The 14,621-nt window shown below is 38.7% G+C and overlaps 1 protein-coding gene across 12 annotated transcripts in view; it reads right to left on the bottom strand.

The window, feature by feature from the left end:
- FOXP2 (forkhead box P2) overlaps positions 1 to 14,621 on the bottom strand; it is a 209,106-nt gene that overhangs the window by 7,100 nt on the left and 187,385 nt on the right. For 10 of the 12 annotated variants that reach the window (XM_069976224.1, XM_069976213.1, XM_069976232.1 and 7 more), the window contains one exon: positions 13,537 to 13,626. The exons of the other annotated variants lie outside the window; for them this stretch is intronic. In XM_069976224.1, the coding sequence (XP_069832325.1) occupies positions 13,537 to 13,626 (90 nt within the window). The remainder of the gene's footprint in view (positions 1 to 13,536; positions 13,627 to 14,621) is intronic. 12 annotated transcript variants of the gene reach the window in all.

The following is a 14,621-nucleotide window of genomic DNA, read 5'->3' as shown; positions in this document are numbered from 1 at the left end:
GGCTGATCGTTGCAGTTGTTTGTCTTTCAACATGTTGAAGGACAAACAACTTAGATAGCAGCAATATGCTGCCGTCGCAATGCGGAATAGGAGCGGCAGCAGCAGACCACTGCTATCTGTTATGGGCTGCTCGGATGATCTCCGATCACCCCCACAGTCCCCCCGCGGCCCCCTCTGCACTCACCCGCTCGCTGCCGACGCGTGTAATAGTGTGGGCAGCGAGTGGGGAACGAAGAGCAAACGAGCGATGACAGCACTCATTTGCTCCTCTCTGTCTCCCTGTGTAATAGGCGCTTTACTCCAAGATGTTATGTCTTATCTACAGGATAGAGAATAACAAAATGATTGTTGGGACATCAGCCTAATTGGGACTCCTGGTTCCAAGAGCAAATATCAATTGTCCCCCAAATGAAAGGGATGGCAGTGCCCCACTCATTCTCTTAGGAGGCTTCAAAACATTGCTAAGTACCAAATTGGACAATATTGAGAAGACTCATAGAGAATGAATAGATTGCTGGCTGCACAAGAGTGATAAGAGATAACTTTTTATCTTGGGATAACCCCTTTTAGTAAATATCCTATTATCTAGTCCCACTGTGGAAGTTGTCTACTAGGGGGCAAAATACAGCAACACGTGGCAATACCTCTGGGTCTGCTTCATACAACCAGTATGATAAAAACATATGCCAAATGTTGGGATGGAGGTAAAAGTGTCTTATCCATTCATATGTTTCTGTTGGTTGTCCTTGGACCAGGCATTTAGGTTTAGCTTTATTCCACTGTCACACTTGTGAATTAACAACTTTTTGAAGTGTCATAACCCCTGCTATGTATTGGTCACAAACAACTGAAATCTTGCAAAATTCTAATTATTGCCCTATATAATGGTTTCATATTACAAACATGCATTTTGATTTTAAATATCTTTGGCAGATCTGCAGGGTTGCCGCACTCGTATCATGGACTTCAAAATGGGGTTGAATTAAAACAGTGGGAAACCAGTCCATTATTACATATGTAACTAAGAGAAATCAGGTATTAGCAACTTAGAATACTGAATACAGTTCCGAAGGAGTATAGAATACACTATGCTAACCTTTCCAAAATCTAAACTTCTTATAAAAAGAAAACAGTCAGTGCTTTAGAAAGTTAATTTATTAATCTATTTACCTAATTTTGCAAAGCTTGAATAAAGTTCAAGGTATCTGAATGACCCAAGGGAGGAAAAATGCAAGTCTATAACTTTAGAACACCTTATAGCCCTAAATCCAGAGTAACCATCCTGTGCAGCTAGGCAGGTGAGAGGGACCCAATAGGGTCCTGGTAGGTTGTCACAGTTATATGGAGGCATGCTGGCTGTAGTGCATCCCACAGCTGCATGAGGTGTGTGGGGGAAGGATTCATAGATACCCAAATTGGTTGTCTTCTATATGAATGAATGAGCACACAGAATGCTACACAAATATTCCCTAGACTATAATGCTTCCACCATCAGATTGCGCTCTTCCAGAAATGGTTGCAGGGTGTTAGTTCTCTGATGTTTCTTGACTGACACATCAACCATCCAATGAGGCAGAAAGTGTGACTTACCAATACCGCTGGAAAGATTTAAGCCTTTCCTGCTGATGTAGTTTTGTTAGCAAAGGTGCAGTGACCATCAGTTTGCTTTGGAGCCCCGTACACAGTAGGAAGCTACCAGACACATATCTTCCCTCATACGCCTTCATAGCCAATGTTCAACTCTCACATCAATGACACATGGTGCTCCACAGTTTTCACATTGTTCATTGCAATACATTTTCACAACAGCAGCATGTGAACAGTTCACAAACTGTAAAGTTTTAAGACTAGGAAAGCCAATCATCATTCCTTTTTACAACTCTAATAAATGGCCCATTTTACCCATGACAGCAAGGAGGGACATGCATGAAGATATCCTAATGCACATCTTATATATCCACCAAGCAGATCACAGCATGGGACTTTCTTCATAAGATACATAGTGCCAATATTAAAGGTAGGAAGTGGTCATAATAATGTAACTGTAACTCAGCTGTGTATTTTTAAGGTAAACATGGGGCTTATTACTATTTTCTTCCTATTTGATACTTATATTTTACCACAAACTGAAGGATTATTTACAATAAACAGATGCGAATGGGGCCTTATAGCAATATACCTTATATAAGGTAATAACAGTAGAAACATACTGTAGCATCCATGGGAATAGAAGTAAGCTTTGTACTTTTTCATTTTTAGGCTATCTTTACACGCTGTATAAATAACAGCCATTCTGAGGAAACGGCCGACGTTTAACCCCTTAAGGACGGGGCCAATTTTCGTTTTGCGTTTTAGTTTTTTCCTCCTTGTGTTTAAAAGGCCATAGCACTTGCATTTTTCCACCTAGAGACCCACATGAGCACTTATTTTTTGTGTCATTAATTGTACTTGGCAATGACAGGCTAAATTTTTGCATAAAGTACACTGCGAAACCAGGAAAAAATTCAATGTGTGGTGAAATTGAACAAAAAAATGCATTTCTTTTATTTGGGGTTTTTTGTTATTACGCCATTCGCCCTGGGGTAAAACTGACTTGGTATGCATGTTCCTCAAGTTGTTACGATTACAACGATATGTAACATGTATAACTTTTCTTTTATCTGATGGCCTGTAAAAAAATTCAAACCATTGTTAACAAATATATTTTTCTTAAAATCGCTACATTGCCATGCTTATAACGCTTTTATCCTTTGGTCTGTGGGGCTGAGCGAGGTGTTATTTTTTGCGCCATGATGTGTTCTTTCTATCGGTACCTTGACTGCACATATTCGACTTTTTGATCACTTTTTATTACATTTTTTCTGGATTTGATGCAACCAAAAATGCACAATTTTGCACTTTGGGATTTTTTTGCGCTAACGCCGTTTACCGTACGAGATCAGGAATGTGATTAATTAATAGTTCGGGCGATTACGCACGCGGCAATACCAAACATGTTTATTTATTTATTTACTTTTATTAAAAACCTGGGAAAAGGGGGGTTATTCACACTTTTATTAGGGGAGGGGGCTTTTTACTAATAATAACACTTTTTTTTTTACACTAATACTACAAACCCCTCCTGGGGGACTTCTAGTATAAGTATACTGATCTCTCATTGAGATCTTTGCTGTATAGTTAAACAGCAAAGATCAATGAGATCGGCACTCGGATGCTTTCGGCTGCTGCAGCCGAAAGCATCCGAGTGCCGAGCCGGGATTAGCGCCATTTTGGCGGAGACCCCGGCCGGCACCAGTCATAGAGATTGCTCCTCCGGGACAACGGTACATTAGGCTATGTTCACACAACATCAAAAACAGAGAAAAGGCGGACGATTTTGGAATTGAAAATAATGTCTGTTATTGCTGCAATTTAACTGACTGCTATAGCAATGCATTGAAGTCAATGGAAAGATGGATGTCCAATGAACACAATGTATTGGATAACAGACATTTTTACCGCAGATGTCAAAATAATGAACATGAATATTATTGTTAGACGTCTTTTGCAAACAGTGGACGTTTTTTCGTAGTTCACACACAATTTTTCTTTTCTCACCATTTTTTCTCTGTTTTTACTATTAAATTTAATGGACTTTTCAATTAAGACACACCCAAAGCCCAATCAGTAACCAAAACTAGAATAATGTACAAACAGCTGTCATTGCACTAAGGGGAGGCCAGACAGCTAAATGCCGTCCGTTATTTTAGACTCAAAATGACGAACGTCATTTTAAACGAAGCAGAAAAAAACGTGTGAACATAGCCTCATTCTAGTTTGGGATTACTAATTGGACTTTGGGTGTGGCTTTAATCGAAAAGTTCATTGAACGTAAAAGTAAAAACGCTGAAAGGAAAAACTTTGTGTGAACAACAAAAAATTTATTGCAGCAATAACGGATGTCTTTTTAAGCAGAAAAAGCCAATGCTTTTTCTTTTTTTTTTTGAAGTTGTGTTAACATAGCCATACAAAGCTGAATACCTGTGTACTATGATTATCTATGTTTTTCTTTTAATAATATAAAACATCATAAACATAAAAGTGTATGTATTACAATTAGTGAAACAATATGTACAGATACAGTATATACACACTTGTCATGCACTTTTAATTATATATCAGGTTATAAAATATTCCAGCATGTTTTTATTGTAGCTGTGTATGTAAGATTTCTTTGTGACATCCAAATTAAAGAGATCTTATCTGTATCTATGCAGATAATAAATATTTATAAATTCCACAGTGTTAACAATCGGGGTTTCGTGTCTAGCAAAACTGTGGCAGCCTGAGCTACTGAATAATACAGAAAATCAGCATCTTTATCTAGAGCAAAGTGTCAAAACACTGACTTAGATGTACATGTCTATTACATACATATACATAAAATACATTTGTGGATGCAAAAATCTATGTTGCAGCCCTCCCCTTAGAATACAGACATATCCACCCATGAAATCAACTAGCAGAATAAATATTGTGAGCGTGACAGCTTTAGAGAAGAAACAAAAAACCTGAATTGTTTAAAGGTGGTAATCACTTTGATATTACCATGCAGCTTTCAATGAATGTAAGTACAGCATGGCCATATGTAATAGTCACCTTGAGGATTAAAACATACTACAGAGATTAAACAATACATTTGACAATAGTATTAAAGAATTACAAATATTATTATTAGCAGCTGCTACACATGTACTCTATGCCTTAAATTGTTCAACTTATTGATCTTTATAGACAGGCCATTGTCATTAGAAGTACTTATAAATAGAGGATCAAAACTGAACAAAATATTTTAACAATATCAAGAATTAAAAGGTATATATAACAATTTACATGCATTAAAGAAATCTTTCATATGTAATTCATGTTCCAAACTGCTGACATAGCTGTTAGGTCAAGGAGAAACATTGTACCTTTCATATATCCAGCTGTGACTGCAGAATGTAGAGACATGCTTTTATTTGGTGCCAGAGGCTTCTCCAAGCTCCTAAAAAGCTGTAAGCTGTAATGTTGCCTCTCTCTTTCTCTTTCCCTGCTTGATTGACACCAGGAAGCTGAGTGGAAAGCAGGTTCAGGTATGGGGGTATGTAAGGAGGTGTTACAGCTGCACTTCAGGAGCTTAGGAAAGCCTCTTTGACTCTGCCTATATAATAAAAGCATTTCTCTATATTCTGGAAGCACAAATGGAGATATAAAAGGTAATACTTGTTCCTTAACCTAACAGTTATCTAACAGTGCCAGCAGTTTAGAACGTGAATTGCAGTTGACAGATTTTCTTTGATATTTATTGCCTCTATTACCAGGTGATATTCAAGACAAGAGTAGGGAACTGTTAATATAGCAAACCACTATGTAACAGTGCAGTGGAAGCACCATAGGCTGCATTGTGTAATATAATGCATTCTACGGCATTGCCAGGAATTCAGTCTCCAGCTCATGACTGAATAGACAGTATACCTGCAGGATTTTTAAAGTGTATCTTTCCCCCATCACAGAATGATCGGTACTCTTTAACAAAAGTAGACTAGTTAAAGAGTTTGTTCAGTAGGAGAGCCCAGCAGTAAGTATTTATCTTCTGTACAGTGCCAATTCAGGAGAAACCCCATCCCGTGCAGTTGGGTGAACGCTCCTCGATTGCAATCCCTGATCTCTCTTCCGCTGCAGTAATTGATCAGGAGAACAGTGGAGGAGTGTTCACCCTGCTGCACAGGATGCCGCTGGTATTTTTTGTGTTCAGGTGGCCCTGGCGAATGATGGTTGCACTACCACTCCTGTCTGGTCAGGTTGGAGGGAAGTCAAATGTCACAGCAGCGGGCTGGGGGGCACCGTGTTGCAGATGGCAGCACAGGGCGGCCTGTTGGGGGGGCACCAGGTAGAACAGCACTTAGGGGTCGCTGGGTAGCAGATGACAGCACAGGGTTGGCGGGGTAAGGGTGGAGCGCTGAGTAGCAGATATCACAGCAGCGGGTGTAGGGGGATTCCGGGTAGCAGATGACAACACTGAGGGGGCACCGAGTGGCAGATGACAACACAGGACGGCCGGGAGGGTGTGTGTGTGTGGGGGGGGGGGTGATTGAACTATAACTCCTGTCATTGCTCCAGGCCATGGCACAGGAAGGGCCCTGTTATCAGTTTTTACATGTAATTTCTACATATACTGTGCCCTATGCTGGACCCTTTAGGTATAACAACCAGGTCATGACGTCACTTTTTTTTTTTTAGAAACTGAACCCTTCCTGATCTACTAAATTGAGGGAAATAGCACTATGGGTGAGATTTATCAAACTGGTGTAAAGTAGAATTGTCAGATTCCACCTTTCATTTTTCAAAGACTCTGAAAAGTGGAATCTGATTGGTTGCTAGGGGCAACAAAGACAATTCTACTTTACACCAGTTTGATAAATCTCCCCCTATATGTGTATTTGCCATAATAAGTGTACATTATGAATTTGTCTAACTTTGCTTATTAAATAACATATTAAAAATATTTTGGGCGGAGTTCTCCTTTAACAAACATCTCAACATGTAATAATTAACCCCTTAAGGACCGGGCCGTATGGGGTATGAGTTTTTTGCTCCATGATCTCTAGTTTTTATTAGTAACATGTTTTTCTAGATCAGACGTATTGATCACTTTTAATTAATTTTTTTATACATAAAATGTAATTTATAAAAAGCAATCTCTGCGTTGTTTTTTTTTACCGCTTTTTGTTAACGCCATTAATCATGCGGGAATAATATTGTTTTATTTTAATAGATCGGACGATTACACACGCTACGGTATATTATATGTTCATTAACTTTATTACTTTTTTGTGTTTTATGTATAAAATGGTAAGGGGTGATTTTCACTTTTATTGGGGGAGGGGCTTTGCCACATTTTTTAAAACTTTTATTGATTTTTTTTACACTTAGGGGACTTTTACATCAATACATCAGATTTCATACACTGATCACTGCTAAAACATAGCATAGCAGGTATCAGTGTTATCAGCGATCTTCTGATAGAGCCTGCCTTGGCCTGTGGCAGACTGCACAGAGGTAAGTAGTAGACCTCCGGCAGTCAGGCAGACATGCTGCGGGGGTCCCGATCGGTAAGTGACAGGAGATGCTCCTGTCACTTACACATAAACATCGCTGAGTTTAAGGGGGTAGTGGTGAGCGGCCACAAGATCACGGTCGCCCGCCATTGAGGGTGGGGGCCTGGCTGCAGATAGCAGCCAATCCTCACCTGCCATGGAGCCTGCTCCATAGCCCGAGACCCCGGCAGGGCGTATATTAACGTCCTCCTGCCTTAAGGCCTGACAGCGGGGGCGAAAATGTATGCCTGTGGTCCTTAAGGGGTTAAAAGAAAAAACAAACTACATATAAACATGATTACAGAGTATAGAACATATCTAGTGTGAACATATATCTATAAATACATAAATATATTTGTACTATATAATATTTATTAGATTTATTAGATTAGATTGACATTTTTGTGCTACATAAACCAAAAACTAAAATGGTATTTTACTATTTATTTTAATAAAATTCAACAGGACAGAATTAAACAGATTGAAAAAACTAAATTGTCCACAGGTAGAGTAAAAAAAAAAATCCTCTTAGCTCTTAAACTTTATGCTTTGCCAAGCAACTGATTTTGACAAAAAGCCAGTCTGTGTCTTACATACAGGCACAATAAATAAAATACAGTACAAAATTGTATAGGTCTAGTGAAAGCATGGGATTATCCAGGAGAATTACTTTACGAAAAAACATAAAATGGAAAAAGTATATTGCGTGTTTGAGAGAAAGAGTCTTTGTTCTCAGAAAAATTGCAGAAAAGCTGTTTGTTTTTTTTGCGAACTCTAACAATCAGAAATAGGTATGATTAATTCTAAACAGATTTAGACTGTTGTTGCATGGTCTGTGTATATTAGGTCCAGAGGTGTAAGATGCAGGTTAGCAGTCAATAACGATATATGATACATTCTTAAATAAACCCATAAGACAATATATGATCTTGCTATAGACATTCTGTATAAAGAAAGGAAGCAGAATATAAAACAAAGAAGCTTTTAAGAATATGCATGATGATAATATACATAGTCACACTTCTATAATCCCAGGCACATGCCTTTTTCCTGTATGACTGGGTTTTAAATCAAACAATGTTAACTTTTTAAAATATTATTTCAATCTGACAGCTGTTAGGGATCACAAGGTAAATGGATTCAGACAATTCTGACCTAGCCTTAGGTGAAAAAAAAGAAAACATCAAAAAAATCTCTAAAATGAAAAGTTTGTCAGATTTACTACTAGATTTACAAAAATACAGAATATAGCCATAACATGGATATCCAGGAAATGTTGTTCCCATGATGTCAGATGCAAAGGTATTTACTCAAATCCCGGGATTGAAGTCCTACATTATGCAGTATAAAATTACACCTCATAAATATCTGGCTACAATATGAAAACATTTCACAAAGTTTAGATTTCCAATAATTGCAACATATAGCATTATGTGAAAATCTGAAATAAGTGCAAAGTAAGGCTGGAGTTTTTGTGTAACAATTTCTAAAAGTGGCAATAACTGCAGACACATGGCTCTTTATGAAAGCTAGTGTGCCTCTCTTGTGTAACTACAAACACTTGTTGCTGCCTATTGAGTCCTAACAATAAACTGGTAAGCTAGGTATTTAAAAGAAGAGTATTAATCTAACGGCCTCATAGTAAAATGTTAATGCATGCTTTATATAAAAACTCCCCAGACTGCTTATGCATATAGCTTTAGATAAAGTAATGTCTTATTAGCTTGTTTTTTTGTATATGCACTGCATGAACAGGTGCACACAACATGTATTTGTAAAAGCACCTAACAACTTGAAAGCATACCAATTCTGATGAGACTAAGAGATTTATACAACAGGTAAAATTAATGTGTTTCATTCTGGGTTCTATCCAATCCCTTGGAATACAAGCTACACTATGTAGTTTTAATGCTTTTTATACCCTTAGGGGCACATTATCTGCACTTTTATTTTGCGCTTGCAATATTTTTTTACCATACTGCACAAAAACTCACATACCTTACTCAAAATTTATCATTAAACAAAATAAAGGCTCAAAGAGAATGTTAAATGTGCCTTTTCATTTTTTGCTTTTTAACCTAATGTTAGAAACAAAACATGAATAATAGAGTCATATGTATGTAAAGGATTCATCTTAAAGTCAATGTACCATCAGGCCTGAAGCACTGGAGACGGGCTGAACCACCCCCAGTAGGAGGAAACCCACACCCCTTTATGACACTGCTTCATTGATTCTAATGGAGCCGCATCATAGAGAGGTGGGGGTTTCCTCCCACTGTGGTGCCTCCTGCCTCCAGTGCTTTAGCCCGGGCCTGATGGTACATTCACTTTAAGGCTATGTTCACACTAAAAAAAGAGAAAAGACGTCCGCTTTTTCTTTTTAAAATGGTGTCCGTTATTACAGCATTTTGATTGACTTCAATAGAATGCATAGAAATCATTAGAATGATAGTTACCCAGCGCACACAGTGTAGTAGATACCAGACATTAGCACAGACGTCAAAATAATGATCATGACGATTATTAGTGGACGTCTGTTAAAAACAATGGACATTATTTTTTAGTTGTTCACACACAGCTTTTTGTTTTTCACTATCCTTTCACCGTCTTTACGATGATAGCTCATGTATTTTTTAATTAAAGACACACCCAAAGGCCAATCAGTCCACCTGAACTAGAATACTTTACCAACAGCCATCATTTAATGAAAGGCGTCCAACATAATTTTCAACTCAAAATGATGGATATCATTTTAAAAGTAAAAACAGAAAGAAAAACATCAAATATAGCCTAAAGAGTACAAGAAACCTGGACAATTGAGTAATGCATAAAATCTTAAAGCGACTCTGTACCCACAATCTGACCCCCTTAAACCACTTGTACCTTCGGATAGCTGCTTTTAATCCAAGATCTGCCCTGGGGTTCGTTCGGCAGGGGATGCAGTTATTGTTTTAAAAACAACTTTCAATCCTACAACGCTGTGTCTAACGGTCGGGTCTTACATTTGTATATGTATTAGGCTGGCACAACCTCTCCGTCCTTCCTCCCCACCCTCCTCAGCATTAGGAATGATCCAGGAACATTTACTGCTGTTTCAGCTTTGCACAGGTGTCTTAACGATCCAGCCCATGTTCAGTATGCACAAAGCTGGGGAATAGGAAACAATCTGCCTGGAGCATTCCTAATCATGAGGAGGGTGGGGAGAAGGGAAGGAGAGGTTGTGCCAGCCTAATGCATATACTAATGTAAGCCCCGGCCGTTAGACACAGCGCTGCAAGTTTAAAAGTATTTTTTAGGACAATAACTGCATCACCTGCCGAACGGACCCCAGGACAGATCTTGGATTAAAAGCAGCTATCCAAAGTGGTTTGGGGGGGACAGATTGGGGGTACGGAGTCGCTTTAAACCAATTGGGTGACAGGCATGTCACCTTTATAGTTTAGATTTACTATACTATATTTCAAGATATATCCATATCCAACCCTATCCCCATCCTACTACCTACTTTTACGTACTTGTTCCTTTCCTTGAACAGCTGTTGAGCGTTGTGTCTCAAACATCAAGAACTCTGACTTCTTATATCAAGTATGCCAAACTTTTTTTTTGCTTGCTGACTGACATCAGGCTGCGGGGTTTTGAAATGTGCTCTGCTCCATGCCGCTCCTCCCCAGGTGCTGGAAAAAAGATAGATCCAGTCCTGGGAAACTGGGAGACGTTTACCAGGATGGGATCCATCTTTTCCCAGCACCTGGAGAGGATTGGCATGGAGCGGAGCACATTTCAAAGGGACTGTCATGCTTCTTAAAGGGGTTATCCAGCGTGGGGGCTATTTTTAGATCTGGCCGGGGAGGAGGTGGCTGAAAGAAAAGACGTCCACTCACCTCCCCGGTTCCATCAAAGGGTCCCACATCGCGACGCTCTGGTGAACCGGGCACCGGCGCAACGCGATGCGGGACCCGCCGCTGGTGCCGGGGAGGTGAGTGGACATCTTTTCTTTCAGCCACCTTCTCCCCGGCCAGATCTAAAAATAGCCCCCACGCTGGATAACCCCTTTAAGTCCAAGGTAACTTACAACATCTTACTGACAGATTACTTTTTTTTAATTAAGGTAATGACAATTTGGAGACTTCTGGGAAGAAGGGGGGGGGGGGCTGGGGTTGGTAGACACATATGACAGTAAGGGGGGGGGGGCTAGAATCTTCTTGGATTCCCATATTTACACAGTAAAACATAAAAATAGGCCTAATGGCACTTTAACTTGCACACTCAAAGCCTTTTTGACTTAAAGGGGTATCCCATTAAAATGAATGTAATATATAAAAATGTAAATATGCTAATAAGAGTACAAGGTACACAGGGGACCCTGCTCTGTATCAGTAAAACTGTGCGGCAGTGCTGGAGCAAGGGACCAGAAGCTGTAGGGCTTAGACAAGTCTGCAGTTTCCAACATGAATGTTGATAGTGGCAGAGATGGCAGGAAAGATGGACCATCATACCCACTAAGATGGCATTTTCTTCTTGATGCATGGATTGGCTTGTGTTTTAGAATGCTGCCCTCTGTTAATTCTGAACTTTCCATAGCACTTATTACATTGAGTGTAGGACTTTTCTGTTAGCAATCTCTGTTTTACTTCACATAAGTTAATTTGTATGGACTTTGCTAAAGCATGTGACACTGTCCCTCATCGACACCTGATGGTACACTATGATGGTCTATGAGTTTAGAAAGTAGTTGTTTTTTCTCATCTTAAATAGCATACTTATAATTGTAGGGCTCCTCACATTGCTAGAAGTTGCTAGCTTGTTGTCTAGGTTACCGGCCACCTCTCTGCTCTAAAAACAGTGTGTATATAGTGTATATGTATAGAGATATAGTGTATATATATTATGTATTATGTATATATATATATATATATATATATTATGTATATACTGTATATATTATGTATATAGTGTATATATATTATGTATATAATTTATATAAATATGTATAATATAGCTATGCATATACCAGCCAGGCCACTGCTTTTACAGCAGAAAGGTGGTCTGTAACCTAAGCTGTCAACAGTAAAATAGAAAAAGCAGCATATCAGGTGGAGGCAAGTTTTCTAAATGAATGTCATTGCAGTATAACTGTAGATGTTGAGATGGAAATACACTTTAAACCCTTAAAGTCAAAGCCAATTTTCATTTTTGCGCCTTTGCTTTTTCCACTTTATGTTTAAAAGGCCATAGCACTTGCATTTTTTCACCTAGAGACCCATATGAGCCCTTACCGAGCTTGATCAGGAACGTGATAATTTAATAGTTTGGGCGATTGCACGCGCGGCGATACCAAATATGTTTATTTATTTATTTTTTAAAATGGGAAAAGGGGGGTGATTTGGACTTTTAATAGGGGAGGGGATTTTTTTTATTAATAAAAAAAACATTTTTACGTTTTTTTTTTAACTTTAACTAGAAGTCCCCCTGGGGGACTTGTATATACATAGCACTGATCTCTCTTAGAGATCAATGCTGTGTATATACACAGCAATGGTCAGTGAGATCGGTGATACATTGCTCTGGCCTGCTGCATACCACAGCAATGTATTGCCGAGCCGGGATCTTCCCCTGCGATTGCATCCGTCCCACTAGACACCAGGGAAGCATTGAGCTAAACATCTAAATGCTGCTGTCAGGTTTGACAGCGGCATTTAGATGCTTAATTAGCCGGCACGGCAACGGGACCTGCACCTGCTAGTAGAGGTGCTCCCCGGCTGTACATAACAGCCGGAAGCGGCGCCATTCAGAGTGGGGTCCCGGCAGGACCCCTCTCTAAACTTTCCCTGGGTCACTAAGGGGGATGCTAAGGGGTTAAAGGACTATATTTAGAGAGTGGTGGTCAATGATTCCTACTCTGAATGGTCCCTGATTATTAGTGGTGTACTCCAAGTTTTATTCCCTTAGCCTGCAATATCGAAATGAGGTAGCATCCCTTGTGAATGCACATAGAGTGTAATGGACAACAATGTATCAACAATTACATATCATACCACTATTTGATTGCTTTCACATAAAATATGTAGTAATAAATCTGAAATAAATAAGCTTTTAAACAACGGTTGATGAATGCATTTGACATTGGATGACACAGACTATATAGTAAAGACTCCTCCATTAATAACATTGCTAAAATGGATTCTCCAACAGCAACCTATGGACATGACTACATGGTATTTATAATATAGTTACATTGCAGTATATTGTATAATATTGTGTTGTACTCTATATGCTTCTGTGATCTCCTTATTTTAAAGCTCAAATAAAATCTTATTTTCTGCACATGCAAAATATTATTTTGTAAAGCCTTGATTAATGTGGCACTATTATTAATTCCCTCCTACCCCATAATCACATTAAAGCATAATAGGCTCACCGTTGAAGGCACTGGAACAATCTCAAAGTGGAATGACAGGGGACTGGAATGATCCTTTTGTCAAGAGGAGTGACAAGGAACTTGAATGATCTGAAAGTGCAACAACAGGGGACTGGAACAATGTAAAAGGAAAAGATACAGCAATAGCTATGACCCAAACTAAGAAAAGTAAGAAACAGTGGAAGTCAGAAAGACAGAAGAGAAAACTGGTGTGACTCTAACAAGACAAGCAAATGGGGAAACAGAAAAAACACAAATAAAATTTGCTTCTATACTTATGGTCTGCATGGGGACATATCTCCCTTTTTCATTTGGATTCTACATCTAACAAGACAAGACATGGAATTCCGAGGCTGCTTGTTTCAAAACATTAAAAACACAGGGTCACGTAAGAGAGGAGACGTGTAATGGATGACTTCCATACGAATGGCAGGAATAAATTGTAATTAAACACACATATCTATAAATCTTCTCATCAGTTTTAATAAATGATTAAATATAAAGACTACAGCGTTATATATATTTACTACCATACAGCGATTATAGGACATATAATTTTGTGTCAATAATCTTTGTTAGAATTCTTGGTGAAGTGTGTTAGCATCCAATGATCATCCTATAGAAGCAACCTACTTTATAACAGATGTCTACTACAAAAGGTTCTGCAACAAATATACCACAGGTGAAAAAGTAAACAGGAAAAAAAAAGTCTCTCACTAGGTACACCCAACCTTACTGGCCATGAAAACTCAAACAAAATGGCACATGTGTGGGATATACAACAGTAAGTCAGAATGGGTATTTTCAGAGACTGGTCATGGTGACTATTGGACCATTCACAGCAGAATGCATCCTTTAGTTAAATTCTTTGTAGGAATAATATTGACTGCTTCTTAAATTAAATTGGTCAGATCCCTCTCAAACCCCAGTGAGAATTTCACCTAATACATGTACTGTACATATATCTTAGTGTGAGGGTCTGTTCACCTCACATGAAGTGCACATCTTACAAATACCACAAATGGATGCTCCATACCACGAACGGATGTCAGAAGTCAAATATTCATCAATATCCTTGAATTGTT

The sequence above is a fragment of the Dendropsophus ebraccatus genome, chromosome 1, assembly GCF_027789765.1.
Source record: "Dendropsophus ebraccatus isolate aDenEbr1 chromosome 1, aDenEbr1.pat, whole genome shotgun sequence".
In the NCBI taxonomy this organism is placed as follows: Eukaryota; Metazoa; Chordata; class Amphibia; order Anura; family Hylidae; genus Dendropsophus; species Dendropsophus ebraccatus.
Note: the sequence above shows the minus strand (reverse complement) of the source record. Positions and strands in the feature narration are given on the sequence as shown.